General features: G+C 64.4%; 3 protein-coding genes and 1 non-coding gene across 11 annotated transcripts; 2 read left to right on the plus strand and 2 right to left on the minus strand.

Annotated features, from left to right (window-relative positions):
• On the minus strand, positions 1–9,443 carry GTF3C2 (general transcription factor IIIC subunit 2). 5 transcript variants are annotated; one of them, XM_053939739.1, is made up of 18 exons: positions 9,241–9,443; positions 8,783–9,098; positions 7,662–7,956; positions 7,144–7,238; positions 6,759–6,836; positions 6,398–6,496; positions 5,908–6,135; positions 5,578–5,689; positions 5,375–5,492; positions 3,576–3,607; positions 3,238–3,367; positions 2,571–2,715; positions 2,154–2,315; positions 1,638–1,725; positions 1,373–1,501; positions 1,068–1,199; positions 764–871; positions 1–646 (listed from the first exon to the last, which is right to left on the minus strand). In XM_053939739.1, exons 1-18 carry the CDS (start codon positions 9,371–9,373, stop codon positions 440–442), a joined length of 2,607 nt encoding a protein of 868 aa, XP_053795714.1. In that variant the 5' UTR covers positions 9,374–9,443; the 3' UTR covers positions 1–439. The 5 variants fall into 5 exon arrangements, with proteins under 5 accessions (XP_053795714.1, XP_053795716.1, XP_053795715.1 ...); XM_053939741.1 differs by lacking the exon at positions 6,398–6,496; XM_053939740.1 differs by lacking the exon at positions 3,576–3,607 and having other exon boundaries at positions 5,382–5,492.
• Positions 9,444–9,740: 297 nt separating this feature from the next.
• On the plus strand, positions 9,741–9,904 carry LOC128786531 (U1 spliceosomal RNA). The gene has a single exon (XR_008430322.1). It is a non-coding gene; the product is annotated as a U1 spliceosomal RNA (small nuclear RNA).
• Positions 9,905–11,668: 1,764 nt separating this feature from the next.
• Positions 11,669–16,240, minus strand: EIF2B4 (eukaryotic translation initiation factor 2B subunit delta). 4 transcript variants are annotated; one of them, XM_053939748.1, is made up of 13 exons: positions 16,109–16,240; positions 15,992–16,035; positions 15,807–15,915; positions 15,206–15,412; positions 14,940–15,022; positions 14,649–14,740; positions 14,174–14,288; positions 13,821–13,897; positions 13,532–13,634; positions 13,213–13,340; positions 12,405–12,585; positions 12,147–12,327; positions 11,669–11,909 (listed from the first exon to the last, which is right to left on the minus strand). In XM_053939748.1, the coding sequence occupies exons 1-13, from the start codon at positions 16,122–16,124 to the stop codon at positions 11,710–11,712; spliced, it is 1,536 nt and encodes a 511-aa protein (XP_053795723.1). In that variant the 5' UTR covers positions 16,125–16,240; the 3' UTR covers positions 11,669–11,709. The 4 variants fall into 4 exon arrangements, with proteins under 4 accessions (XP_053795723.1, XP_053795722.1, XP_053795720.1 ...); XM_053939747.1 differs by having other exon boundaries at positions 15,206–15,415; XM_053939745.1 differs by having other exon boundaries at positions 15,777–15,915.
• A 176-nt stretch (positions 16,241–16,416) lies between these two features.
• SNX17 (sorting nexin 17) lies at positions 16,417–22,773 on the plus strand. The gene is made up of 15 exons (XM_053939753.1): positions 16,417–16,594; positions 18,196–18,270; positions 18,469–18,586; positions 18,898–18,962; positions 19,042–19,152; positions 19,509–19,599; positions 19,777–19,864; positions 20,193–20,262; positions 20,354–20,446; positions 20,575–20,778; positions 21,108–21,230; positions 21,331–21,408; positions 21,592–21,666; positions 21,962–22,003; positions 22,092–22,773. Exons 1-15 carry the CDS (start codon positions 16,532–16,534, stop codon positions 22,209–22,211), a joined length of 1,416 nt encoding a protein of 471 aa, XP_053795728.1. The 5' UTR covers positions 16,417–16,531; the 3' UTR covers positions 22,212–22,773.
• Positions 22,774–22,785: the final 12 nt, after the last annotated feature.

The raw sequence follows: 22,785 nt of genomic DNA on the forward strand, positions 1-22,785 counted from the left end.
TACAAAACCAACCACGTTTATTCTGCACAGCTGAACACAAGCTCAATGTGAGCAACTCCACAGCTCCCGGCCCCTTCCCGCCCTCCGGCGCTCAGTGGGGATGCAGGCGAGCACAAGCACAACTCCACGCTGGTGGAGCCCAGGGGGGCTTCTGCAGGGTCAGAACCACAGCTCAGCCCCAGGACACGCATGGGTCACACACCACCCCTGCCCAACTCAGACCAAACACTGCAGACAGACGCTTGCAGGCCCAAAGCATGAGGACAAATGTCCAGAGCATCCCAGGGAATGGCTGGGAGAGCAGCTGTCCCTCCTGCAGCAGACACCCACCAGGAAAGCAGCACCAAGAGGGCCCACGACCCCATGCCAGCACAGCTGGCCCCAGCCCCAAGCCCTGCCCAGGGTGAGCACACGGCAGCAGTGTGAGGGACTGATGCCCCTACTCCGCTGGCAGCAGGGAGTGCTCGGGGGGGGCAGGGCTGCTGGGTGTGTCCCCATAGAGGACGCTGAAGCGGGCCTGGCACTCTGGGAGCAGCTGGTGGCCCACGCCGGAGGCCAGCCCTGCCAAGCAGTGTGCCCGCACAATGCCCGCCTGACCGCCCGACACCAGCCACCCCTGCGAGTCCAGGTTGGGGCTGAAGCGCACCTGTGGGAAGAAAGGAGTTCCTAAGGGACAGGCTGGGGCGCTGGGACTCCGGCCCCCAGAGCAGAGCAGAGCCATCTGAGCGCAGGGCTGGGCTGGGGCTCACGCTGGCCCACTCACCTTGTGGAGGGCCTCCAGCTGCAGGCGGTCCAGGCTCAGTTCTGCCTTCAGCTCCTGCACGTGCATCCGGCGCATGGGCTCCCGGCTTGGGAAGTTCTGGAAGCTGCGCTGGAAAGTGGCGGCACCACCTTGGGCTGCGGGCCCGAGGCAGGAGCATCGCATGCACCATCATTGCATGCACCACCACTGCAGCCCTGCCAGAGGTAAGGGGCTGCCCCAACGCCCCAGCAGCACCTCCCGGCCCTGCCACAGCCCCACAAGCCCAGCTCATGGGTCGGACCCTGGCTGCCCTGTCCCCTCCTACCAGGTCCGTGTCCTGGAATCGGATGTAGCTCCTGGCTACCATCTCACTGTAGCGATGGGTCCTGGGCAGGGCCTGCTCGGCGCGCTCAGGCCCGTCAGGGCTGCATGGCAGCAGGTCAGCTTTGTACACCGGCTGTGGGTGAGAGGCGGCTCAGGGTAGGGCAGACACAGATCCTGCTGCTCCTCTGCAGACAGGGACCTCCAGGGACCAGTGGGATGGTGGCCCAGGACACTTTTCCTATGGTCCCCCTGCCTCCACCGGCCCTGTGTGCTGGGCTGGGCCTCCCGAGCGCAATGGTCTCTTACAAATCTGCGGTCCGAGGAGCGCTTGATGTTGAGGGGGTTGACAGCCAGGTCAGGCAGCACGGCTGCCACCAGCTCACCGGTGATGTCACCTGCAGCTACGGTGTTCAACCAGTCCGAGCCAGAGATGCTCTGCAGGGACAGAGGGCTGGAGGGCAGGGGGTTCCCACCACCCCCAGCTGGGCAGTGTCACCCTGCCCACAAGCCCTGGGCCCCAGCTGGTGCTGACCCGGCCACTGGGACAGAGCGGCCCTGCACTGGCCCTTACCCACACGGTGCCCTTGCGAGGGGCCACAAAATAGGCCTTGAAGCCCAGGTACCCAGCGTCGATGTAGTGGATCCCACAGAGCCCGTACCTGTGGGGGAAGGGACAGAATGAGGCCTGGGATGCCTGACTCTGCTGCCACCAGGAACACGAGAGCCAGGCACGGCCCACTTCCCCACAAAACTGGCCCAGGGTGAGGGGGCTGTTCTTGCTCCAGCAGCATGTCATAGAGTCGAGAGCAAGCAGAGGCAAGGCAGCTCCCAGAGGCCAAGAACTCACTGAGTTCCCAAACCCCTTTAGCAGCATACCTGTTGCCCAGGCCATCCCTGGCCCACCCTGCCTCTGTCTCAGGGTGGCAGGGCAGAGGGGATGTCACGCTTTGCTGCTGCGGTGTGACACAAAACAAGCAGAGCCTGCCCTTGCCATGGCACAGCTGGACAGTCCCAGGGACGGGGAAGCCAGAGGGGCCCCGGGAAGCTGGACCAGGCCCTGGCAGCAGGAGTGGCCCCCAGCACTCACGGGGCGTAGCAGTTGTCCTGGGCCACAGTGATGCCATTGTAGGGCAGCAGCCAGGCCACCTCGGTGCTCAGGAACCGCTTGATGCTGTTGATGGGCTCGTAGAGCCGCCGCAGGTCCCAGAACTTGATCTTGCGATCGCTGCCCACCGTGACCAGGAAGTTGCTGAGAAGCAGGAGAAAGGCAGCACTGAGAGCCCAGCACGGAGCCCTGCCCTGGCCCACCACAGGGCCCAGGTGGCCCCAGTCTTGCAATGGCACAACTGCCCTCACCCTGGAAAGCCCAACCCAACCTCTCTGGTGCTGCAGAGGGCCAACTGCCATTGGCACCATGGCCTCTCAAGCCCTTCTTGACAAAAGAGCTTCTTCTGCAGGAGGAGGCTTCTCTCCTGGCAGCATCTGTGCCTGCTCCTACCCTCACCTGTCAGCTTTGCACCACTCGATGCTCCGGACTGCCTGGTCATGGGCTAGAAAGCACTGGAAAGGGTAGAGCTTGAGGGAGGTGTCAGGCTGGTGCACGCACTGCAGCAGGGATTTGGTGAGTAGGTTCCACACTGCCACGGTGCCTGTGGAAAGACTTGTGTCCATGAGGCACTGCCAATGGTGCAGTGCTTCAGCAGGGGACCAGCAGCAGCACAGGCAGGGCTGCGGGAGCTGCAGAGCACAGCAGCCAGGCTGGAGCGAGGGCTGGGGCTGAGAGCGGGACAGGACAGAGGCAGGACACAGCAGCAGCACAGGCAGGGCCACGGGAACAGGGTGGCCAGGCTGGAGCTGGGACTCCAAGCAGACAGCATGGTAGCAGGTCCTGGCAACATAGCACAGAGCTGTGGATCACTGCAAGCCTAGCAGAAAATTCCATCCAGGCAAGTTCAACAGATGTGGATAAGCCCAGAGCCACAGACAGGGATGACCAGCGACCAGCCTGGAGGTATGTCAGAACAACAGCCAGCCCAGAGAATCCTTCCCCTGACCCAGGGCGGGCAGAGAGGTTCCAGCACCAGTTGAGACTGAACAGTTGAGGCTCCAGTGCCTCTGCCAGGGTGATGCTGCTCCCTGAGTGCTGCTGCAGGGCACACATAGAGACTCACCATCATAAAACCCTGCTGCCAGGTGATGGTGGGGCTTGCAAGGCATCCAGGAGAGACTGAAGCACTGTCCACACTCAGATGCATTACCTGCCTGGATGGAGCCCACCTGAAGTGTGGCGATGCACTGCACCTGGGGGCCAAGGGAGAGCTCTGGGTCACAGCCCTGCCCCAGAGCCATCCATGCCCCAAGAGCGGGATGCCTGGGGTAGGAGCACGACACTGCTCTGCCCCTCCAACACTGTGCAGGTGCCTCGGCTCCCCAGGCTCTGCCACCTGCACCGCTGGGGGCTCGCCGGGTGCCGGCCCTGACAGGGATCACCATGGCAGGGAACACTGACCTTGCAGATAAGGTGCTTGTGGAGGGACCCATCTAGAAAAGAGCAGAAGGGGGTCAGGGCAGGCTTTGGCTGTCCTGGGAGCTCTCTGCCTGGAGCGTGGATTGCAGCTCCTCATGGCCCTGGCCAGGGCTCCCAGTCCCTGTCCCACCATTCCCCTGGAGCAGTGTCCCCAGCACAGCAGGAACTGAAGCACAGGGAGGAGCAAACTAGCAGCAGCAGGACCCCCAGGAGCCAGGCCTGCCTGTGTGCTGCAGGAAGCAGACCCTGAAACACGCTGCAGACAGAGATGACGTGCTCCTGCCCCACCATGGCCGGCACCAAAGCTGAGGTGACACGGTGACACACAGGGGCCAGACCTGACTCCAACCACTCCAGGGAGGCAGAGAGCAGCCGTGCAGGATATCTGCTCCATGGCTGACAGGACTGAGCAGTCAGGCAGCACTCCTGGGGAGGGCAGGCTGCAGAGACCCTACACCAAACAGCTCAGGGCAGGATACCCACAGGACCATCATGCACTAACTCTGTCTACCAGAGAATCTGCCCCCAACAAGAGTGCTGTGGGGACCCCGTCCCACATCCATCAGGCCTGGGGTCCCTGACCCCCAGTGTGGGGCTGTCCTCCAGCACAGTGAGCACCAGACAGGCACGTCACAGCCTGGAGCCTGGCAGTCATGGGGGGAGATAAGGAGGAGCTGTGCATCTTCCTCGTCACAGCTGTGACAGCCAGGATGCAGTATGGAGCTCTGCCAGGCAGGAAAACAGGGATGCAGCCCCCCAGTTTGGAAGCCCCCAGGAGGGCCTGTCAGCACAGCCTGGCACTGATCCTGTGGCTGGATAGCAGCGCTCCAGCCCAGCCGTGAGGCGCAGTGACCGTGCGTGCAGCCGCAGCCAATGATGAACCGGGCTTCAGGAGCTGGGGGGGGCCCAGCACGACGTGCCACGGGGGCTGCGGCAGCGGCCCGGCCACCCGCAGCAGCGCAGGCACAGCCAGCACGCCGGGGGGGCACAGGGAGCCCATTTCCCACTGCCGGCGTGGAAGTGCTGCCTGCCGGCCACGGCTGAGTGCCCACCGCCAGCACGCGCCGGCCATCAATCCCGCTCGGCTCGGCACCGTCTATTACAGGCACCATTAGCCTGAGCCGGCCCGGCGCTCCCTGTCCTAGCCTAACACACGGCTCAGCCCGCCTGGAGGGAGCAGCTCTGGCAGCAGGGAGATGAGGAATGGCTGGGGACACACTTTGTGGCTGCACCACCACACCCTGCACCCCGCTGTGGCCACAGTGATGCGGCTGAGAGCCCCCTCCCAGTGCCCAGCTCCCAGGGGCTGCCCAGGAGCTACATCCCAGCCAGGCTGCTGCAGTGTCCCTGAAACAGAACCAAAGCAGCACTTTGCCCATGGCCTCTGCTCACACAGGCTGCGGGTAAAGCTGGAGCCCTTCTCCACTGGAATTCCACAATGGAATTGTGGAAGCCATTGGAAGCAAGGCTTTGGCACTGGGGCTTGGATCTCTGGGCACAAAAGTACTCAAAGCAGGCCCCCAACACCAAAAAGCAGCCTTGGATCCCACACTGTACCTGTGAGAGATGCCAGGCTGGGGGCAGCAGGGTCCCAATCTCAGGGATCAGGTGGGCTCACTTGCCCACCATGCAGGTCCCAGGCTGGGGCACAGTCCTGCTGGCAGCTGCCCAGCACAGCAGGCTCCTAAGGACAGAGGTGCCCAGCCCGGGCTTGCAGTCCCACCCTGGCACAGGTGGAGGAGGGCCAGGACACCCCTACTCGGCAGTGTGGCTCTTCCTACCTTTTACCTGGGTTGTCTTGGCGTGGTGCAGGGCCTCAGGGTGTGGCAGGGCATACACCACCACCCTGCCGTCTGAGAAGGCAGCGGCCAGCAGGCCCAGCCGGCTCATCTGTGGGTACTAGGGATGGACAGGTGGGCTCAGACATGGGGTCACTTCTCAGGACTCCTGGGGAACCCAAGGGCAGCCCCTGAGCAGCACTCACCATCCGGGCTGCAGTGGGTGGCTCCCAGGCACCACTGGGGCAGAACTTCATGTCCCACACACAGCCGTAGTCAGCAGCGATGGCATAGGCCAGCCTGGCTTTGTTGGGAGAGCTGTGGGCATGAGTTCAGCCATGAGTTACATGGCAGCTGGTGCCCAGCAGCTCCAATACGCTCCGGTGTACACCACTAGCAGAGCTGGCCACCAGCACAGCCTCCTCAGGGTTCAGGCTGTGGCTGGTGGCTCTGGGAGAGGACAAGCCTCACCATCCACGCAGCCATGGAGGGACACAAGATCTAGGCAGACCCCAACCCCAGGCCTGGCCACTCACCCCTGCTCCGTCTGCAGCGTGCCCAGGTCCCAGAGCTGCAGGAGTGCAGGGCCTGAGTGAAGCCCAGACACGCTGTGCGTCTCCTCCATGCTCCTGTGGCAGGACACGGCCACATACTGCGGGGCTGCGGAGCCCTCCGGGGTCGGGCACCACGCCATCGCCCACACTGGGCCGCCCACGAAGAAGGAGACATCCAAGCGCTCTGGGTGGGGCTGCAGAGAGCTGAACCTGTTGGTGGGAGAGGGGTGAAGGCTTCTGCAGAGCTGGGGCAGGGGCTGGTGGGACCCCAGGGCACAGTACAGGTGAGCTGCCCAAGCCATGGATGCAGCCCTGGGGGTAACCCCTGGTCCCAGACAAGGCCTGGGGACACCCTGATAGGCACCATCCCGCTGGGCCTGGGGACAACCTGACAGCCACTGCCACGCCAGGCGGGGGACAGCCTGACAGGCAACAAAGAGCCTGCTGGGCCTGGGGACACCCCATCACACACCTGTTTAACCTGTACAAGGCACCATCGTCCTTGATGCCCTCACGCTGAATGGAGAAGAGGGGAGACTTCTCCTCTGACGGCAGGTACGGGGCAGCCTCGCTGTGCAGGCACAAGTGAGAGGAGGTCTCCCCACCCCTCACCCAATCACCCCAGCACAGCCCCATGCCCCAGCACCATCCCAGCCTCCACAAAGGCCCCGTTGCTGGCCATGTTGCTTCACAGCCAAATCCAAGAGACCCCCAAAGCCCACAGCAGACACATAGAGGGGGGGGTGTGGGAGCACAGGCCACCCATCCTCTTGCTCACCCCAGCCACTGCTGGGACCTGCCCCACTTTTCCTTTGGCCCTGCTCCCAGGGTACCTGTCAGAGAGACACGTCCACCTGTGTGCCACTGGGATCCAGTCAGGGAATTCCCACTGCGAGTGCTTCTGCTCCCGCCTGCAGTGCATGCCAGACCTCAGCCACGGCCCTGCACCTGGCATGTCCAGCACCCCCTCCTCACAGCCCCTTCCCACGGCATGAGCAGCACCCCCACCTGCATGCCGTGGCACAGCCACCCCTTCTGCAGCACAGCCCTGCCCTTTGCAACCCTCCCGACCCAACTGTGCCCCATCCCAGCAGAATACTGACATCCCCAAGGCATGTGCTCCTTCACCCTTGTATCTGTGCCAGTGGTGGTACCAGGACACACTCGCTGCTCCCTGTAGCCCCCCCTGAGCTTCGAGCACTCCAAGTTTCCACTCACAGGCTGCAGGTAAGGCTGGAGCTCTTCTCCACTGGGGCCATGATGGAGTTGTGGAAGCCATTGGGGGCGAGGCCTCGGCACTGTGGCTTGGATCTCTGGGCACAAGAGCAGACTCAGAGCCCTGGGGCACCACCTGTCCCAAAGGGAACCACCACAGCCCCCGAGAACAGAGCTCTCCCCAGACACTGTCAACATGCAACACTGGGCTAAAGACATACAGCCCCACTATGGGAACTCCCAGGAGACCGGGATGCCTTCAGGACCTGCCTCCACCTCCCCCTGCTCCAGCGGGAGTGCAGGCCCTGCTCCCTCTCCCAGAGGACCTATCCCTGCTCCCATCCCCACTGGCCCTCACCCGGGGCTGCCGCTGGCCTTGTGCCTGCGACATGCGCCACCCCTGTCCCAGCTGTCCTGCCCTGGCAGCAGGGACCCCGTGGGACAGCTCAGGCACCTGGGGCTGTCGGTGCTGGGACACGGGCAAATGGGGACCCAGGCAGAGCCCCTGTTCCTGCCCTCACCCCTGTGGCTGCCGTCCTCCCGCCGTGCCCTCGAGGTGCCTCCAGCTCTGGCTCCGATGCCTCACTGGACAGCGTGTCGCTGCCCTCCTCCTCCTCCTCCGCCCGCAGCACCTCCTGTGAGGGCACGAAGTCAGCATCTTGCGCGGGGTCATCGCTGTCTGCGTCCTCCTCCTTCCTCCTCCGGCTCCGGCGCTTCCTCTGGCTGCGCTCGGGCTCCGGCGTGCCCTTGGCTGGCGCGGGGGGCTGGCACGCGGGCATCAGCTCCTCAGCCAGCTCCTGCAGGTACAGCAGAGCCCTGCAACACCAGGGCAGTGCCTGGAGGTAAGCAGCAGGATGACACAGGGGTGGGCCAGCTCTGCCTCCCTCCCGCCAGGAGCCGGTGGACGCGCACTCCAGCCCGCGGTCCGGGCAATGAATCTGCTCCAGCTGTGCCTGAGCACACAGCCTCCCCCCACCCTGAACTCCCTGGAGCTTGCCCTGCTACCACCAATAAGCTCCTCCTGCTCTGTCAGGAACCAAGGAAATTCCTCCTGCCACAGGCAGCTGCTGCGCCCTGCCAGGGGCTCCTGGATCCAAACACATTCCCTAAAGTGGGGAAGGATTGGTCTGTAAGGAATCAGCACATCCCACCAGCACGGGACAAAGTCCTACAGGACAGACACTGAGACCCTCTGGGGAGACAGATCGTTGAATCGTGGCATCAGGGAACGGTTTGGGTTGGAAGAGACTCTAAAGCTCATCCAGTTCCAACCCCTTGCCATGGGCCAGGACACCTTCCACTAGGCCAGATTGCTCCAAGGCCCATCCAACCTGGCCTTGAAAAATTCCAGGGATGGGGCAGCCACAGCTTCTCTGGGCAACCTGTGCCCGGGCCTGCCCACGCTCAAAGGGAAGGATTTCTTCCCAATATCCCATCTAACTCTTGCAGTGGGAAGCCATTCCCCTGTGTTCTGTCCCTACAGGCCCTTGTCCAAAGGCCCTCTCCAACATTTTTGGTGCCCCTTTAGGACCGTAAGAGGCTCTAGGGTCTCCCTGGAGCCTTTATTATCCAGGCTGAACATTCCCGGCTCTCTCACGTAGAGCACAGGTGCCCCCGGGCCCCCATTGTCACCGCCACTCACACTTTGGCCGCCCTCCTCTTGGGCCGCCCGCCCCGCGGGGTCTCAGCTCCGTCCCGGTCCTCGCTGCTCCCCAGCCCCTTTTCCATGCGGATGGGCTCCGGGGCCTGGGACAGCTCCACCAGCAGCACCTCGGCCTTGCCCTTCCTGCCGCGCCTCGCGGCGGCCCGCGGAGCTGGCACTGCCCCGTTGGCGGAGCTCTCGCCGCGCCCCTCCGCCGCCCCGTCGGGACCGACTCGGGGCCGCACAGGTTTTCTCGGGGCTTTCCCAGCTTCTCCTCCATCCTCACAGTCCAGGTCTCCCGCCGGCAGCTCCTCCCCTGCCCCAAAACACCGCGATTAGCACCAGAGCGCAGCAAGGCCCCTTGGCACGACTCGGTGTCCCGCAGCGCCCGGTGCGGTAGCACCGCCTCGCACCCCGGGGAGCGCCCCCGCCTCGCTCCGTCCACCCCCGGTACATACGGAGCACGCTCTGTTCACCCTCCCGCTCCCCACTACGGCTCCGGCTCCGCCCGGCAGAACCCGATCGTCGTCCCGGCCGTTCCCGGACACTCCGCTCCCGGCACGGCGGCCCGCGGGCGGCGCTTGACGCCATCGGCGGCTCCCAGAGCCGCCGCCCCGGTGCGGGCCGCGCCACCAGCACCAAACCGGAACCGGGGACGGGCAGAACGATGACGTCACAAGCACTCGACGAGTGTGGGGTAGGCCGAGCCATGAGCCGGCCCTCACGGGGCGTGTCCATGCAGATGAGCGTCCGCCGCGCGGCATGCCGGGCCCCAGCCCGCGCCAAGCCCGCGCTGCCCTGGCGCGTCCGCGGGCGCTGCGCGGGCCGGGCCGTGCGGGCCGGGCCGTGCGGGCCGGGCGGGAGCGGGGCCGGGCGGGAGCGGGGCCGGGCCGGGGCCGGCCGTGTGTTGTGGAGGCGTGGGGCGGGCGGGCGGTGCGGGCGGGGCGGTGTGGGAGTCATACTTACCTGGCAGGGGAGACACCATGATCAGGCAGGTGGTTTTCCCAGGGCGAGGCTCATCCCTTGCACTCCGGGTGTGCTGACCCCTGCGATTTCCCCAAATGCGGGAAACTCGACTGCATAATTTGTGGTAGTGGGGGACTGCGTTCGCGCTCTCCCCTGGTTTTGTGGTGTAACGACAGAACTGAATGAAGAGTATTGGACCCCATAAGGAGAAGTTCCTTTTTCATTACGTGGATTCTGTTCGGCCGCTATTACTCGGTCTCGAGCGGAGCTTGCCCCGCGGGCTGAAGCGCTCGCGGTCACTGCTCACCGCAATGGTGACAGGGCAGTGGACACCCCGGCGGTGACAGGGCAGTGGACACCCCGGCGGTGCATCGAGGACGGGGGGAGGGACACGGGAGCCGTGGGAGATCGGAGCGCGGGTGTAGGAGGCGACCCGCGAGGGCTCTGGGATTCCCTGGCAGGACGGGAAAGCAGAGAGGGCAGTCCGGTCGTGCTCTCGGTGAGCGGTTTGAGAATAGCCGTGGGTTCAGGGGCATCCCAGGGCGCTCTCTCCAAACAGGCCGCGCCGGTGCCCGGGAGACATATCCCTGTTCCCTGCAGTAGTTGGCCAGCGGATCCCTAAAGGGGCCTATGGACTGCTGCCATTGAAACCGGGATGATCCCGGCCTGTCCCATGCCGTGTCTGCAGGAGCAGGGAAACACCCCGGTGAAAGGAGTCCTCGCCGGGAACGGGGTGCAGAGATGGCGATCCCATCGGTGAGCGCTGTCTTGGGCACACCCGGCCGAGTCCGTGAGTTCAGCCGGACTTACGGAAAGCAGGAATTTGACACACCCCGAGTCGGACGAAGTCTCTGGCCCTGTCCGTCCCCCCCGCGAAGTCGGTGTGCTGGCCGGGACGCTAACCCGAGTCCTATCGTCCCACCGAGCGCGCAGTCGGGCCGGAGGCGCTTCCAGACCCGCGGGCCGGAGCCTGGAGAGGCGAGGCTGGGCCGCTTCAGCACAGATGGAGATGGGGCAGGCAGGCACCGGGCGCCAAGGCCCCCTGGAGCCGGGCTTAAAACACTGCTGCTGCGTGTGTAAACGATCCTGGCGGCTGCAATTGGGAATACCAACCACCAGCATGTGCACGCTACCTGTAGCTAGCCCTGATTACAACTCTCCCTCCAAACAACAAAATCAGGCAGAATGCGAATAGAAACTCCCCTACCATACTTTCTGCAGTCACGCTGCACAGGGTGATGTCGCACGGGTCAGCACACCTGGAGCCCGATATGAATTTCCTCCCTGTGCAGTCAGTGTGACTCTGCAGCCCCCGCACGGCCCGGCCCGCGCGGCGCCGCGGACACGCGAGGGCAGCGCCGCCTTTGCGCGGCTGTGTCCCGGCATGCCGCGCGGTGGAGACAAATTTGCATGGACACGCCCCGTGAGGACTCCACTGAGACCCCGCCCCTGCCAGAGCGGCGATGTGATTTACATGGCCACGCCCCCGGCGGCAGGCCCCGCCCCCAACGGTCCGGTAGCCGCGCGCCGCTCGGGTCCCGCCCGGGCCCCGCCGGTCGCGCTTCCCCGCGGCCTCACGGCCCCGGGCACCACCCGCAGACCGGCCCGCCCCCCGGGGGAAGGGCCCTCTCCGGGGCTGGTTCCAGCGGCCAGGGCCAGAGGGGACCCGGGCTCTCCTCCACCAGCCCAGCTCGGGGGTCTGTTAGAAGCACAGCCCCAGTGTCACCAAATCTCCGAGGAGCGCAAGCCAGGGGCCATCGCCACAATGTCATCATTTCCCCAGAGGAGGGGCCGAGGGACAGGAAGACCCATCTATGCTGCAGCATGGAGTGGGAGGAAAGGCCCCAAGAAGGTGCACGGCTGTGCCAGTGGTGACATGGGTGCCAGGGCTCTGCCACACCACAGATGGCACACACAGACTACTGGGGCCTGGTTTATTAGTGTCCATGCAGCTGCTCTGACTACTGATCCACATTCTTAACACGCAGGACCACAGGCACTGAGGTACAGGGTATCATGCCCAAGTCTGTGATGACCAAATCCACCAGGTCTGGGGGCGTCACATCATAGACCAGGTTAAGAAGGCGTAGGGACTTGTTCTCTGCCCAGCCCCCAAGCTGGGCCTGGCCCTTCCGGAGCACAATCAGGTCATCAGGGTCATCTGGAGAAAGTGGAGAAGCAATCAGGATCAGAGAAGCAATCAGGATAGGGGGAGGGACAGCACCTCTCCATCCCGCCCCTGGAGCAGCACCACACCACCACTGCCTGCCATGTGCCCCTGCCTGCAAGTGATCCCTTGCCCAGGAAGAGGGATGGCAAGGCCGAGCAGCCTGTCATGGTCCACAGCAGGGACTGGGAGAGAAGGTCCCAGGTGGGAGGAAAGGGACAGAAGCCGTACCCAGCTCGTTGGAGACAAAAGAATCTGTCTGCACCCGCTCACAGAACTTGTAGGTCTCGCAGCAGACCAGGACGGGCACGTTGTAGGCCTTGGAGACCAGCGCGATCTGCGAGGTCCCCACCCGGGACATGACAGAGCCGTTGGCCAGGAGCGCGTGGGCTCCCAGCAGCACTTTGGACACCTGTCGGGGAAGCACAGGATCTGTCAGCACCTCGGATCACACTGCAGCATCCCTCGGCCCGCGGCACAGCCCCTCACCTCGGGCAGCACGTAGGAGATGGCATTGATCATCACGTAGGTGCAGTGGATGCCCCTGCGTACCAGGCGGCGCAGCGTCTCGCGGCCCTCCAGGCGCGGCCGGCTGTCCACCACGATCACGCGGAACGCGCGGCCCTTCTTCGCGTGGGCGTCGCACAGTGTCCGGTTCACCAGGGAGGAGCTGCAGGGCGCCCGTCAGGAGCTGCCCCTCCCATCAGAGCACCTATCCACCCTCATTCTCGATATCCTCGGGAGTGCTGCCCCGTCCAAAACCCTCCCGCCACGATGGCTCCCAGGGCACGTCTCCCTGTCTTTACACAAGGAAGCACCCTGGGAAAGGTGATGTTGCAGCCCTCCCTGGAAGCAGCACTGACCCCCTGTCTGTGACCAGCACAAGGGACTCTGCCACTCCACACCCTCTCCCAGCTTCCCTCTCACAACACTCCCGGCCTGCACTGGCCTCCTGCCCCCGCTCCTTCCTCTGCCCAGCATACATAGCATACCTGGACTCTTGCTGCAGCAATCTCTGGTTCTTTTCCCCACCTCTACTTCTTGGGATGCAAACTTCCGTATTTTTGCTTCCCGACATTTGACTTTGTTGCAGTTTGTTTAAAATCCAGTGATCAACCCTGGCTGCTCTCTAAGTGCCCTGAGTGGAGGGAGCTGTGACTCTGGGGTTCTTGGAATCCAACTTCATACCGGGTAGGACAGTGCTGAGCCCTGTGCAGGACCATCACAGCCTCACCTCCCATGCTATTCCATTCCCTCCTCCCACTCGCCGGATCCGCTGCCTGCGCTCTGTGCTCACCATCCATACACCAGTATCACGTCATGGTCATTGATCTTCTCAAAGGCGGACCTTGAGATGGCCTCAGCTGCCAGGACAATCTTCTCTCGCAGGTATTTGTCGATCATGTCCTGGAGCTTTTCCTTTGCCTGGGGAGAGACATCACATACAGACTTTCTTGCTCTCAGCAACTCCCTGATTTGAGCCAGGCCGGGATCAGGTTCTTCCCCCTAGTAACAAGCTTTCAATTCCACTGCAGCACTGTTCTGTGTCCGCATCCCATCCCTGCTCAGCTCCTTCACCCAGGGCCTGGAGCCTGCCACTGAGCAAGGCCACTCACCTCATCCTCTCTCAGGGTGTCAGGCAGGCATGATATCTCCTTCTTGAGGAACTTGATGGCATTGCCCATGCTGGCTGAGAGTGGCCGGCACTGGTTCAGGAAACTGCAGAAGAAATGGGCTTAGTCCAAAGCCGCCTGGAGGCCAAGACAGGGAGAGGGAGGGTGGGCAGGAAGGCAGAAGGCCAGGAAAGTCAGCCAAAGTTTGGGTGGACACCAACCCAGAGATGTGAACAATGGACCACACTCTGCGGAGATTTGGTCCCTCTGCTCTGGCATTGGGAGCCCTTACCTGATGTGTGGCTTTAGCTTGGCCACCAAGTCGCGTGACAGCTCCTCATTGGGGGGAGTGGAGTAATCCCGGATCAGCTGAGACAAGTAGAAAGGGAGTATGATCTCAGGGCACCCCGCCTGACGGGCTGCAGTCGGGGCACACATGTCCTGCACAGCCTGGCACACTGCCTGGAGGGGCAAAGGGTGCTCCAGGGACTCTAAACAGCAGTGGCAGTGCCACAAAAGGACCCTGCCTCCCAAAGGAAGAGGCTGAAAATGACTGACCACAGATACAGCCTCAGCAGTCAGGGTACAGGAACGCACACCTGCACGCAGCACAGTGCCCCTGCTGCCAAGCAGCTGCTCAGGTACCTGTTTGAAGACTTCGAGCAGCGCGATGCAGCGGGCGTTGGAGCCGTTGATGATGCCCTGCGAGTACTGGAGGCCGAGGCGCACCACTGCTGGGTGGATCACTGTGGAGGGGATGCTGCAGGGACCAGGGGGAGGGAGCTGTCAGCACCTCTGCAGCCCAAAACACTCAACCCATTTATGAGCCCCAGCCCAACAACCCAAGGGATGGCCCAGGAAGGGGGCTGGTGGTAACCTGAGGAGCCAAGCCCCACAACCCCTTCTCTCCTGTGGCCCTGCACTCTCCCCACGGGAAAGATAAAGATATTGGGCTGCCCCTACTGCCACTCCCCAAAGCAAGTGAAACGTCCCCCACCACTCCATCAGGTGTATCCCACATGCAAGACTATGATGCCCCTCCTCCAGAGCCATTCTGCAGCCAGGCCAGCCCAAGCAGAGCCCAGCATTGCCAGAGCCCCGGGCTGGGGAGGCCCTGTACCTCATCTGCTGCGTCAGTGGCTTCTTCCGGCTGTACTGGTGGAGGTGGGAGAACAGGTTGACCTTGGTGCCATAGTCCTGCCTCAGAGGTACCTGCAGCCGAGTGTTGTGATGGCTCACCCAGTGCTCTGCTCATTCCAGGGCCAACAATCACACCCAGCACTTGCTCGGGGCATGCAAAGTTCCCCTCTGCCCTTCAGAGAGCAGGCCCTGGTCCCACCATGTGCCTCCCCTGGCCCTCTGCAGCACAGCTGCCCCAGGTGTGCAGCCTGTCACCCAGTCTTCCTCCTACCTGCTGCCTCTCCAGCTTCTTGGCCAGTTTCCTCTGGGCAGCAGGGTCATCCACCTGCACATGCTCCGGCAGCCGCTTCACCACTGCAAGGACAGCTGGGATGAGGCCAAGCTGCTTTGGTGCACCCCCAAATTCAGGGGATGCACTCAGGGACAGGCAGAACCCAGAGCACGATGGATCATATAGGCATCCTCTGCCTGTGCCCACACCAGACCCTCCCATCCTGTTCACCCACCCTCTGCACCCCGTGGTGGTGACAGCCTTACTGGACTGGGGCTCGGTGGGGCTCTGCCGGGGCTTGGCCGTCGTGGCTGCCTGGCTCAGCTCTGCCTTCCTGGCCTGCTTCTGGGCCCGCTCAGCCTCCTGCTTAGCCCGGCGCTCTGCTCGCAGCTCCGCTTTGCTCTTGCCCCCCGCGGGTTTCTCGCCGTCACCGGGGCCATCAGCCGAGGCGGGAGGGGATGTGGACTGAGCAGCTGCTGCGGGGGAGGAACGGGGAGTCTGTGCCCAGTCCCGCCGGGAGATGCAGCCCAGCGCGAGGGGCAGCCCGCGGCAGGGAGAGCCCCACGGGCCCTGAAGGGGCTCCGCGCCCTGGGCACCGCGCAGCTGACACGGCAGCCCGGGGCAGCCCCGCGCTCGCGTGGGCAGGGGACTGGGCTCTCTGTACCGCAGTCCCTACGGCAACGCGGCTGTCCGAGGGCGGGAGGGCACGGACTGGGGCTACACCCCAGGGGTCCCGCTGGAAGACACTGCGGGCTCCGGGCGTTGCCAGCCCGGGACAGCCGCGGGCCCGGCCCGGCGCTGCCCCGCTCGGGGCTCTGCGGGGCCGGCGGCGCTCACCCCGCGGCTGCCCCGCTTCGGGGGGCGCACCCAGCTCCGCGGGCTCGGCCGACGGCCCCTTCTCGCTCCTCTTCTTCTTCTTCTGCTGCTTCTTCTCCTTCCGCAGCTGCAGCTTCTCCTCCCGGGAGAGCTCCGGGGCCTGTGAGCACACACCGTCAGGCGGCCCCGACCCTGGGCCCCGGCCCCGGCCTCACACCAGCCCCGGCTCCGCTCACCTGCAGTCCCGCCGGCGCTGGCGCAGCTCCCTCGGGGTTCCCACCTAGAATGACGGGAGCGTGAGCGCGGCCGGGTCTCGTCCCGGAGCCGGTGCCCGTGCCCCGTCCCGCACTCACCCTCGCGCTCCGCCATGGCGGCCGTGCGCCGCTCTCAGCGCCCCCTGCCGGCCAGGCGGCTCCGCGTGACCCGCGAACGTCGGGCTCCTCTGCGTGACGCGGTGACGTCACCCCGGTGCGGGGCCGGTCCGTTCCCGGGGTCCGTCCCGCGGCCCCGCCCCGCCGGTCCCGTCCCTCCCCGGCGCTCGCTGCCGGGCGCGCTGCAGCCCCGGCGCGGCGGGGGCGCTCGGGGCGGGCAGGGCGGGGCAGGGCAGGGCGTCCCCGGGGCGGGCGGAGCGGGGCGGGCGAAGAGCGACGGCCCCGGGCGGGGCGGAGCGGGGCGGCCCTGGGGCGGGCGGTGCTGCCGGCCGCGCCATCGCGGGGAGTGCTGGCCCGAGATGGCGGCGGCGGGAGGCGGGTAGCGGGGGCGCGCTCGGCCCGGCCATGCACTTCTCCATTCCCGAGACCGAGACCCGCGCCGGGGACGGCGGCGCCGCCGCCTACGTGGTGAGCGGGGCCGAGGGAGCGGAGCTGTCCCGCAGAACGGAGCCGCCCCGCGGAGCCGAGTGGGTGGCGCGGCTCCTCGGCCCGGGTGCGGTGCGGCCCCGGTGGGGCCGTGCGGGTCCGCAGCCCCGGCGCGGTGGCGGGTCGGGATCAGCACCGGGACCGCGGCCGGGCGGGGCGGGCAGGTCCCGGCCCGCCGCCATCCCCGGCCGGCGCCCTGTGCCGGGGCCGAGCAGGGATTGGGCCCCGCCGCCCCCGCGCCTCCGGATGGGGCGCGGGAGGTCCCTGGAGCAGCCCCGGGGATGTCCGGACCTTGCCCTGCCCGGGCGCCGCGGGCGGGGGTGGGCAGCCCGCAGGGGCCCCGTCCGGTCTCATCCCCGGCTCCGGCTCATCCTGGCCCGCCCGTCCGTCCGTTTGTCCCGGCTTCCTGTTTTGGTCCCTGCGCCGTGAGCGCCTCCGGAGAGGAGCCGGGGGACGCTGCCGCCGAGTGGCGGCGGCTCCCGAGCGCCCAGACCCCTTTCCTGGGGCCGGCAGAGCCCCCAGGCTGGGCGCAGGGTCCGGATCGGTTCTCTCGGGGTAAGGGTGGGCAGCCCTGGGCTTCAAGACACACGCTTGCCCCCTGTGCCGAAATCCCTCTCCGGGGGATCCCCCTCGGGACCCCGAGTGGGGCACGGTGCGGTGGTGAGCGGTGATGGAGAGACCTGGCGATCCGCAGGAGCTGCAGTTGCTCGAGGGCCACAGAAGCAGGCAGCCCTCCAGGCATTTCGCCCTTGTGACCCCCCTGCACTTTGCCCTCCGCTGCTGCCGAGGCTCCTCAGGCCTGGGGGAGACCTTGGGGAGAGCTCTTGGGCAGCCCGGGGGCTGGGCAGGAGCTGTGACCTCACGGAGAGCCCTGGTTTGGGCAGGGGTGGGTGCTGCCTGTGCCGCCGCTGTCCCTCCTGGTTCCTCCGCAGCAGCCCTGAGGCACTGGGCTGGTGCCTTTGGGTGGGGAGTGGCAGTGTGAGCTCCAGCCCAGCTGGGCTGGGACCTCTGCTGGGCCTTGGGCAGTCCCAGTGCTGGGGGCACCCATGGGAGGCTGGGCTGCCGTGGCTGGCTGGAGGCTCATGCCCATCCTCTGGCCCTCCGAAAGAGTGCTGTGGGGACTTGAGAGGACAGTGCTGTCCCTGCAAGGACTCTGCCTGTGGTGAGGTGCCGGGAGCTGGCCCATGGAGTTGCCAGGCCCTGAGTGTTCTGCAGTCGTAGCTGTGCTCTGCCCGTGGCATCAGCAGGAGCTGAGCCACAGCAGAGGGGACGCAGCCAGGGATCAGCTCCTTGTGAAGCCCTGGGAGTGGGGAGGGGTCCTTGTCTGTTGGCATGGCTGCAGGGCTGCGGTGTGCCTCTGTGTTCCCCACGGCTGGGCAGACAGGGGCAGACCTTCCTGCTGTGCAGTGGGCACATCTCTTGGATGGATGTGCTCATACTTCCTGAACGATTTTGTCCATCTGCCCTTTGGCAAGGTCCTCAGGACTGTTGCCTTTTCCTGGGTCGTCCGTGGCATCCTGGGCAAGTCCTGGGATTCCTCCACCTGCCAGGTGCTGGGATCCGAGTGGCCTCTCTCCCTGCAGGCCTACAACATCCACGTGAACGGGGTGCTGCACTGCCGGGTGCGCTACAGCCAGCTCCTGGGCCTGCACGAGCAGGTACGGAGGGTGCCGGGTACCCACTCCTGCTCTGTGACATTCCATCTGGGCTCTTGCATGCTGCTGGACCCCCCACGTGGATAAGGGATGCTGGCGAGCTCTCTGCTCCCCTTGCTAGGTCCCTGGGGATCAGCGAGGGTGGGGGATGAGGGCAGCCATCTCTCTGGAGGCTCTTGCAGCACTCTGTTCTTATCCTAGTTAAGGAAGGAGTATGGCGCCAATGTGGTCCCAGCCTTTCCCCCAAAGAAGATCTTCACTCTCACCCCAGCAGAGGTAGAGCAGCGACGGGAGCAGCTGGAGAAGTACATGCAGGCTGGTAAGCTGGGCCTGCCCCGGCCCGGTTGTGCAGGGCACGGCCCATGGCTTCCTCCCTGCACTGCTCCGTTCGCCGTGGTGCATCCTGCAACTCCCAGTGTAGCACTGGCATTTGATGGGCTCGTCCCCTGGATGCCAGCTCCTGTCCCAGCCCCTGCCCTGCCCTGGCAGAGTGGGGATGTGCAGGGGGGTCCCTGGCTGCCGCAGCATACGCTCTGAGGGCAAACTGAGGGGCTGCAGAAGGGCCAGGCACTGGTGTGGGTCCCTGCCTCTTCCCATGGGACTCCTGACTCCTCGTGCCCCTTCCTGCAGTGCGGCAGGACCCAACACTGGGAGGCAGCGAGACCTTCAACAGCTTCCTGCGCAAGGCCCAGCAGGTGAGGGGCAGAGCTGTGGTGGGTCTGGGCCCCCAGTCTGCACTAGGGGGCTGGGTGCCAGTCCTGTTTCTCTCTCCAGGAGACGCAGCAGATCCCCACAGAGGAGGTGGTGCTGGAAGTGCTACTCTCTAATGGGCAGAAGGTCAAGGTCACCATCCTTACGTCAGACCAGACAGAGGATGTCCTTGAGGTGCCAGAGCTCTCGTGCTGGGTGGGACCAGCTCCTCCTGCTGCGTTTCTGTGGTTTCCCCCATGTGGGGCTCTCTCAGCCCCTCCTGCCCTCCCCTGCCATCTGCCCACTCTGGAGCAGGGTTGACTTGGTGGGGCTGAAAGCTGGGAGCTGAAATGGGTGTGCTGCAGGGTGTGTCTGGGTCCCGACTGATGTTTGGGGTCCCCTAGCTATTTCTTGGTTGCGAGGAGCCCCAGGCCTGGCCGCAGGGCAGCAGAGGTGCTGCCTTCCTGCTGTTGGGAGGTCCCAGAACGCACATGGGCTGGGTCTTGCCACCATATTGGGACTATATTGGACTATCCTGCTCTTCCTCCCAGGCTGTGGCCTCCAAGCTGGATCTGCCAGATGACCTGGTTGGCTACTTCAGCCTCTTTCTAGTGAGACAGACCAAGGATGGAGCATTCTCCTGTGAGTAGAGCCCTCTGTGGTGGGACATCTGCTCTGCCCCCTGCCTGGAGTGAGGGCTGTGTGCTTGGACCCCACCCTGGCTGGGGGGCACAGCTGTTTTCCTCAGGACACCCTGGTGTTGGGGGCCATGGGGCTCCTGCTGCCCAGAGCTGCTGCTGAGCCGGTGTTTCCCCGCAGTTGTGCGAAAGCTGCAGGAGTTTGAGCTGCCGTACGTGTCGGTCACCAGCCTGCACAACCCCGAGTTCCAGATCATCCTGCGCAAGAGGTGAGCGGGGGCTGTGGGGCAGCAGTGGGGTGGTGCCCAGGGCTCCCTGTTCCACAGAGGGACCCTCCCCTCCTGCCATTGCTGCCCACAGATGCTTTGGCCCCCAGGAACACACCTGAGCATCCCTGACCATGACACTGGAGTGTGGGCTGCCCTGCTGTGCTCAGCTCATTTCTGCCTTCCCATGGCAGCCGGTTTGGGTGGGGAGCAGGGCATGGTGACTGATGGATAGGGGGGAGCTGGCCAGAGAGCCAGCCCATAGGAGGGTGATTTTCTCCATTGCTGTGAGGAGGTGGGGAGGAGGCTAACCTGTGTGGTTCCCTTCCAGCTACTGGGACTCGGCCTATGATGATGATGTGATGGAGCATCGCGTGGGGTTGAACTTGCTGTATGCACAGGTGAGGACGGACACTGCACCCCTTGGCCACAGCTGTGCAGGGGCTTGGGTGGCTCTGGTCCCAGGCACTCATCAACCTCTGCTGCTTGTAGACGGTGTCAGACATTGAACACGGATGGATCCTTGTCAACAAGGAACAGCACCGGCAGCTGAAGTCCCTGCAAGAAAAGGTCTCCAAGAAGGAGGTAGGACAGGGTACAATGCCACAACTGGGGCAGTTCTGGCTCTGCACCAGCCCCTCTCCACATGACGTGTGGTACCGGGTTGGTCACCTGTTCCTGGCCCGGGTGAGCATCCCTGGCTCTGCCTGCAGTTCATCCGCCTGGCGCAGACCCTAAAGTACTACGGCTATCTCAAGTTTGACCCCTGTGTCACCGACTTCCCCGAGAAGGGCTGCCACGTTGTCGTCAGTGCCGGCAACAACGAGCTCAACTTCCAGGTGCGGCTGCCGAACGAGCAGATCAAAGAGGGCAGCTTCAAGGTCACACGCATGCGGTGCTGGCGGGTCACATCCTCGGTGAGTGACGCCTGGAGAGCAGGGAGGGGTCTGGGGGGGCTGGAGAGACCCGGCTGTGCCAGGCTGGGCTGGTACCTCTTCCTAGGAAAGGTGCTGGCTCTGATGCCAGCTTCTGGCCCAGTAGGCCTGGAGAGGGTCTGAACCATGCCTTGGGGCTAAGGGGATCATTGCTGTGAGGATATTGGAGGGGACCTGACAATGGCAGAAGACTGGTGGGCACTGGGCAGGAGTCCCACACTTGGCTTGGTGCTGCCCTCGAGCTGCACTGGTGTCTGGGGAGCTGCTCCTTCCCCTCTGGAGGCTCCCAGCCTTGGTGTGTGTCCTTGCAGGTGCCGATGAATAATGGCCCTTCGGGGAGCAGCCCAGGGAAGTCTGAGGTGAAGCTGGAGTTGGCTTTTGAGTACCTGATGAGCAAGGACCGGCTGCAGTGGGTCACCATCACCAGCCCACAGGTAGAGCTGCCTGTGTGAGGGGAAGGGCTGGGCTGGGCCCTGCAGAGGGTGTGGGAAGGCTGTGGGGTGCATAGAGCCCCGTGACACTTCTCCCTTGCAGGCCATCATGCTGAGCATCTGCTTGCAGTCCATGGTAGATGAGCTGATGGTGAAAAAATCTGGAGGCAGCATCCGCAAGGTGAGGGCTGGGGCTCGATGATGGCTCTGGAGTGGGATCCCAACCTGGCCCTGTAGGAAGTCACAGGGGTCTGGACTGGGTCCTGAGCGCTACCCTCAGGATGGGACCAGCATCCCCAGGGCCAGTTATAAGCCCAGAGGTGACGCTGGAGCCCGTGTGGCTAAACTGAGCTCTTCCTTGCAGATGTTTCGGCGGCGGGTGAACGGGGCCCTGCGGCGCTCCGACAGCCAGCAGGCTGTGAAGTCACCCCCGCTGCTGGTGAGTGGGACCCTGCAGCCCTGGGGGGGGGGGGGACACGTGCAATCACAGGCTCTGACACGTTGTGTACCAGAACTCACTGCCTCCAGAAGAGCCACCGTCCCCTTGGCAGGGCTGGGGCAAGCCCAGAGGACAGCAGGGCTGTGGTGCCCTGCTTCCAGAGCCCTGGGAAGGGAAAGAGGTCCTGGACCAACTCAGTGAGCCAGACTCCCTAGGGATGGAGGGGGGCAGGTAGAAGGAGAGGTGGGTGTTGTGTCCCATGACGCTGTGCTGCCCAACTGTGCTGTCCTCACAGGACTCACCTGATGCCTCCTGGGAGCCCATGGCCAAACTCTCGGTGAGTTGTGTGTGGGTGCACCAGAGACCTCGGGCTAAGTGGGGAAGGGAGCTAGGGGTGTCCTCCCTAACATCTCCCTTTTCCACAGAGCAAACTCACTTCTGTCAGCCTGCGTGGGATCAGCCACTCCAGCTCTGCCAACGACGTGGGTGCTAATGACTTCCATGGCAATTACGCCTTTGAGGGCATTGGTGATGAGGATCTGTAGTGCCCCCTTCCCAGGACAGCCCCAGCCTGAGCAAGGGCCTTTGCTGAGGAATGTACGACCTGCAGCCAGGTTGAAATCAACGTGCCTCTCACCTGCTACATCCACCTTTCCCTGCTCCCCGGGGCTGGAAGCTCGCCCCCAGCCCGCCATTGCCTTCGGGGTGGGGGCAGCTGAACTCCTCCCGCTGCTGGCTCCAGCTGGGAGAGGGCTGGTTTGACCTGAACAGTTTGCCCGGGCAGAGCCCTGGAGCTGCAGTGCAGGGCCTGGCCCAGCCTGGGGGCAGAGCTGCTCCTGTCCCAGCTGGGGAGGCCTGGCCCAGCCTGGGGGCAGGTCCAGGCAGGCTCCATAATGCCAAATTAGCATTTAGGTTTGTGCTCCGAGACAGAGTGCAGTAAGCTGTCTCGGGGGCTCCGCGCAGAGTCCCCTCTAACCCGCTCATAGACGCCAGCATAATCTAGGCTTATAACCACGTATCTCCTGCTGCTCAGCCCGACAGAGCATTAATGGACAGTAACTGATGTTTACACACTGCAACAATGATTAAAATGGATCCTGATTGGTACCAGGCTGTCTG

This window comes from Vidua chalybeata, chromosome 3 (genome assembly GCF_026979565.1).
Source record: "Vidua chalybeata isolate OUT-0048 chromosome 3, bVidCha1 merged haplotype, whole genome shotgun sequence".
In the NCBI taxonomy this organism is placed as follows: domain Eukaryota; kingdom Metazoa; phylum Chordata; class Aves; order Passeriformes; family Viduidae; genus Vidua; species Vidua chalybeata.